This window comes from Buteo buteo, chromosome 7 (genome assembly GCF_964188355.1).
Source record: "Buteo buteo chromosome 7, bButBut1.hap1.1, whole genome shotgun sequence".
Classification (NCBI taxonomy): Eukaryota; Metazoa; Chordata; class Aves; order Accipitriformes; family Accipitridae; genus Buteo; species Buteo buteo.
In genome coordinates this window covers 12,575,130-12,580,800 of record NC_134177.1, presented here as the reverse complement: position 1 = coordinate 12,580,800, position 5,671 = coordinate 12,575,130, and the positions used below count along the sequence as shown (strand labels likewise).

The 5,671-nt window shown below is 56.8% G+C and overlaps 1 protein-coding gene across 1 annotated transcript; it reads right to left on the bottom strand.

Annotated features, from left to right (window-relative positions):
- PDCD1 (programmed cell death 1) lies at positions 1–5,671 on the bottom strand. The gene is made up of 5 exons (XM_075033234.1): positions 5,557–5,671; positions 3,164–3,496; positions 1,965–2,120; positions 1,296–1,330; positions 1–460 (listed from the first exon to the last, which is right to left on the bottom strand). Exons 1-5 carry the CDS (start codon positions 5,663–5,665, stop codon positions 242–244), a joined length of 852 nt encoding a protein of 283 aa, XP_074889335.1. The 5' UTR covers positions 5,666–5,671; the 3' UTR covers positions 1–241.

Below are 5,671 nucleotides of genomic sequence, written 5' to 3'. Positions count from 1 at the left end.
CTGCCCTGAGCGAAGAGGTGGCACATGGAGCCCAGAAGGGACCTTCCTTGTCCCGAGGTACCCATCTCATGGCCACAATCCCACCATGGCCAGGACTGTTTGATATCGACTCCAGCAGCGGTGCCTCTGTCGCTCTGGTTCTGGCACACTCTATTTTTCCCAACTGCAAACTGTGGTGGGAGCGAGGGTCCGGGGCAGCCTGTCCCTGCCCACACCCCCTGGCGAGGAGGGACCCCAGCCCTCAGCAGGGCTGTGACTGCAGCTGCTGAGTCCTCTCATCCTGGTGTTTCTTCCCCCGCTCCGGCGTGACGGGTTTCTCCTCTGGGAAGACGATGGTGGCGTATTCAGTCTGGTCTACCAGCCGGGTCTCGGGGGGCACCTGGGTGCGCTGGTCGCACTGAAACTCCAGCACGCCATAGTCCACAGTGGATATGGACACCATGGGGGGCTTCTCTTTCTTCTGCAAGGAAACCCCGTCGGGGCACTTCATCATCCAGAGGCACCCACCATCCCCAGCACAACCCCCTTTTTACAGCAAGTGCCGAAACCAGTTCTGAAGCATACTGGGAAGGTGAGAACGACACAAAGCAGAAAGACACGCAGACCTGGGATAGCATTTTCCCAGAGAAACCAGACTGTGAGCCTTGGGGTCACCACCGAAGCCATGTGGGTCTCAGCTCTCTGCCTCTGCAGGCAGGTTGGGCTCCCTGCCTGCCCAGCCATGGAAGGCAGGGTTGTACTAGGATCCCTTTTCCCATCTCTCCATTGGGCTCCGAGCTGGCACGGGGTGCACCAGGAGAGCCCGGGGCTGAGTTTGCTCAGCCCAGAGAGGAGAGAGCAAAGGGGGACCTACTCACTGCCTCCAGCTACCTAATGGGATTGGAGAGAAAATGGAGCCATACTCCTCCCGGTGGTGCCTGGCAAAAGGAAGACAGGAAGCAGGAGCTAGCTGCAGCAAAAGAAATTTCAGCTTAATTTATTGGGGGAGGAATGTTTCCTCCCATTTTCTACAGTAACACAATCCACTATCAAAGATAACCCTGTTTTGAGCAAGGGTTGGACTAGAGAGGTCCCATCCTCCCTCGGGCAGTTTTTTTGATTTTGTGATGGGGCTGTGCTACAGGTGCAGAAATGCAGTTGTAACTGTGCAGAAAAGATCAAGCAGCATCAGAGAAGACAGGAGGAGGGAGAAGCCTGTGAAGGGCTGATAAAGGGAGGCCCTGCACCCTCTGCACCCCAGCAATGTCACAATGCTCCCCTGCAGCACGGAAGGGCATCAGAGACGGAAAACTCACCGCTGGTGTGTTTTCACTTGGTGGTTTCTGCACATCTGCAAAGTAACACATTTGGTTAGAAGATGCCAAGATAGCTCGAGCATCTGGGGCTGGGGCTGACGCAGCCCCCACATCCTAGGAGAGTGCTGGACATGGCAACCATTGCACCACACTTCCTCCGTCTCCACTCCAGGTCTAAGACCCTGAGCATTACAAGGACAAGTGAGATACCAGCCCACTGTCTAGGGTTTAATTGGGATTAGTGGGGTGTGATTCCTCAGGGGTCCCCTCTGGGAGAGCTCCCCTGGGTGCCTGTGGGATGGCTGAGGCAATGCTTAGTGCTGCAGCAAGGAGATGATGAGGTGCCCCAAAGGTGCATGGGAGGGATTCACGTGCAACATTAAGGCACCGCACTAACGAGCGGTGCAAAGCCACAGCATGTGGTCTGGGGGCTCTATGAAGGGCGAGCAGGGCCCAAAGAACCCTTCTCTCCTAGGCATGGAGATACCTGTCCCATGGGGACATGCTACAGATGAGTTTAGCACATTGAACCAGCCCGTGTACCCCAGGGAGCTGCAGGCGTCTGGCTGCCCCAGGTCCCAGCTGGGTTTACTGGATGAGCATCACCCATCAGGTCCCGTGGCAGACCCCAGCCCCTCAGTGCAGCATGGTCACTGTGGGGGATCGTACCTCCTCTCCGGTGCGTGACGGTGAGGTAGCCGAGGATCAGCAGCACAACCACCCCAGTCAGCAGCAAGATGCCCACGAGCACAGCCCTGCTGTGGTTCGGGGCACTGCCTTCCTCCATCTCGGGCTCATCTGTGGCATTTGTCTTCTCAGGGGCTGCTGTAATAGCCATCCAAAAAAGGGAGAACAAAACAGCAGGTCAGGAGTGTAAAATGGCCTCTAGTCCTTGTGAAAGGCAACAGGGGAACATGGGGGCTGTCCCCAGAAAGGGCTCAGTCCCAGGCGGGCTGCCACAGCCCCACCAAAGGCCCTGAATTTCGGCTGTCATGGGGGATGTTTTGGCCATGTCCCATGCCTTCCCATTGCAGGTGGTGAGGATGATCCCACACTGCTGAGAGCTGGAGTGCAGGGGGCCAGGGCACCGCTCTGCAGCCAGAAGCAGCCCTGCAGCATGACCCCATGCCCAACAGAGCCCCATGGAGGACACAGCTTCCCCAAGCCTACCCGCTCCTTCCATGTCCTGGGGCCATCACAGCATCAGCTCACGTTGGGAAGAGATGTGAAAGAGTGACTTCTGCAGTGCTTGTCCTTTTTCTAAAAGGCTACCTTCAGCCCCACAAAGCCTCCATGCTGCCAAGCAAGAGCATGGCAGATCTTGCTGCAAGATCTCAGTCTCCCACACCATGGTGCTATGAGACCCTCTCAGGACACGGTTTTGCAACAAGGGTATCTACACCAACACTGGCTGTTCGAGGGGTCAGAGCCCTGGTCGTCATCCCAAACACAATCTCTATTCCCAAAGGAGCTGTTCAGGGGCGAAGGCAGCTCCCTACAATGGTTCCCGCCTCCATCTGTGGGTGAAAGCAGCTCCCTATGCTGGTCTCCTGCCTCCATCCATGGGTATGGACTCACTCCTCCCCACAGCATCACTGGGGACACAGCCCCAGCGGGTTGGAGACCTCCTGCCTCAGGACCAGATCCAGCCACAATGCAGATGGGGGAGGACAGCTTGTGTCCCTAGACCTCAACCCTGCATGCAAGGAGAGGGGAAAGGGCAGAGCTGTGCTCTCCTGACCCACACCAGGTCCTCCCTCAGCGGGGTACTGCCTGCCTTATGCCCTGGGGCTGCACTGTGTTGGAAGGGGTAGCACTATGGGATGACACCAGCGAGCTGTTCCCATCAGCTCAGCCCCCAAGCTGACCTGTGACCACCAGGTGGGACCGGCTGCTCTCCATCACTTTATTGGGTTCAAAGAAGGCGATTAGTCCACAGTAGTAGGAGCCTGAGTCATTCTGGTAGAGGTTCAGGATCTCAATCTTGAAGGCAGGAGTGTGGTTGGTGAGCAGGTACTTCTCTGTCTTCGTCTGTGGGTTGTTCCGGCTGATCTCAGCGATTTTTTGGGCTTGGCTGTGGTTGGTCTCCTTGTACCAATTGAGGCTGTACTCCAACCCAGAGTCGTTCTCCATGGAGATATTGCAAAAGAAGGTGGCTGAGCTGCCTGCAGGGAGAGTTAACACTGCTGGGAAGAGGGTCACTGTTTGGGAGAGAGGAAACAAGGAACAGACATGGTTACAGTGGGCACAGGTCCAGAAACAGGCATACCCCCCATGCAGGAACCAAGGATGCAAGGCCAGTCTGCAGCATCACCCCAGATCACAGGGAGGTACATCACACCACGTCTCCCCTTTCTGAGTGTGTGCCTGCCGGCCAGAGAGGGATGCTCAGGGGTAGTAACTGTACCATGAAGTGGTTTCAGCAGAGCTGATTGTGGTCTGGGCTACCTAAAATTAACCCAGAACACCTGCACAGGGGAAAACAGGCTTTGGGGATTGTATTCTTTTTAAATTTATCCTGTATTTTAGTGTCTGAGTCATCCTTCCTCCAGCTGATGTTGCCTCTGAAGGCGAGCAGAGGGACCAAGTCCTGGGCTGGGGCAGCACCCCACAGCGCAGCCCATCGCGTGCCCGGCTGCCTGCCAGGGTGCTCCGGCTCTGCCCACTGCTCCATGCCGGGAGCACAGAGCGGGCAGGGGCTGCCCAGGGCACACTATTTGCCATCCCCAGCCTGAGACCGTCTGATGGGGCAGAGTGACCTTTAGCTTACGATGCCATCCCTCTCCAGCTGCCTGTCCCCTCCTCGCATGTAAGTGGGCAGCCAGGCACCCACCCCGGGGGGGTCCTGGCCAGTCTTGCCAAGCTGCTCCCAGCACAGAGGGCAGTCGGCCACGGCCACAGCCCCCACAACCCTTAGCACCAGCCCTGCTACTTCGCCACATTTCCCTGCCCATGATCCCAAGTGGCTCATCCCAACTGCGGGCAGCGGGGATGCTGCGAACATGAACACGGGCCAGGTTCACAACGTCCCGGCTCAGCCAGCCCCATCCAGCAGGACGAGGCAGTTGCTGCATTAACTTTTGTGGGGAGCAATAAAAAGCAGGAAGAAGCACATTTCACACAATTTATCTGACCAAGCTATTCAAACCGCCAATGCTTTGAAAAGTCCCTACCATTAAGAAGCTAATCTTCCCTTTTCAGAAATTGCCACTGATAGCAGCCCCAGAGCTTGCAGGCAGAGTTAAAAACTCCTTCCCATTGCTCCAGTACTGGCCTGAGGCCATAGGACCATGACCTCAGCATCACCAACCAGAAAAGGAACTAGGACAATTCCTTGAATAGATACAGGATTAGATGGAAAACTGGGCTGAGAAATGAGGGATGAGACTGAACAGGAGGGAGGGAGGGAGGGAAGTGCCCTGGCTCCCACAGGCAGTGCTGGCCGTGGCAGTGCCCACACCGAGAGGCATCATTTTTGCAGTATTCTGGGTTTCTTGTGTTTAACAGGAAATATTCAGCAGGCTCAGGGCTTTGCTTCCTACCCAGTGCTGCTGCCAGAAATGAATGAAGCACTCGGAGGACTTCTGAAGGCAGAGGTTGCGTTTACATGTTTCCCTGCATCTTCCCAGCACCAGAGGTAACATCTGCTCCGAGGGACGCCCAGCCCTGCACACACCCTCGGGGCAGAAAACACCTGAAGCCACCAAAGAAAAAGCCAGGCTGGGAGGAAAGGGGGACACGGCTTCATCAGGGCTCTTGCTCGCTCTGCCCAGACTCACCCCTTCCCTTCCATCTCCCTTTCTCCCCCAAATGTCACCCTGAGCAAAACTGCACACAGGACCCTGGCTTCCCCAGGATCAAGTCCAAACCAGAAGGCGCAGCCCAAGGTCACAGCCCGAAGCCGTGAGAGCCAGAGCAGAAAACCCCAGACCCCGCATGGCACTGGCAAACCCAGAGGCTCAACACCGAACCCCGATTGTAGACAGTGTGCCCACAATGCGGCTCCAGTGCTGGCACCATGGGCTGGGGACATGTCCCCTTCTCTATCCTTTAACCCCGTTTCTGCCCTGAGCATCCCTGTTTCTGCCCTGAGCATCCCCATTTCCCTCGTTTCAGCTGCGCGTCCCCAAAAGCTTTGGCTTTTCTGCCTTCTTGATGCCAGAGCTATTTTTAACTGCAAAGCTCCCAGCCCTTAGACGTTTTCCACCAGCTGCAAACAACACGGGCCCTATCGGCGAGCACGCCGTGCTCCGGTACCTACCCCGGCGGCAGCTGGCCAGCATGGGGCCGCAGCAGAGCAGGACGGCGCAGAGGCCGGTCAGGGCCACCTCCACGCTGCCCCACATTGTCTTCGAGGCACACGGAGCCATGGCGAG

Coding starts and splice junctions, on each gene's coding strand:
- PDCD1 (XM_075033234.1), bottom strand. CDS start 5,665: ATGGCTCCGTGTGCCTCGAAGACAATGTGGGGCAGCGTGGAGGTGGCC. Junction 3,497..5,556: donor GCTGGCCAGCTGCCGCCGGG/GTAGGTACCGGA, acceptor TCTCCCAAACAG/TGACCCTCTTCCCAGCAGTG. Junction 461..1,295: donor CAAGTGAAAACACACCAGCG/GTGAGTTTTCCG, acceptor GTTTCCTTGCAG/AAGAAAGAGAAGCCCCCCAT.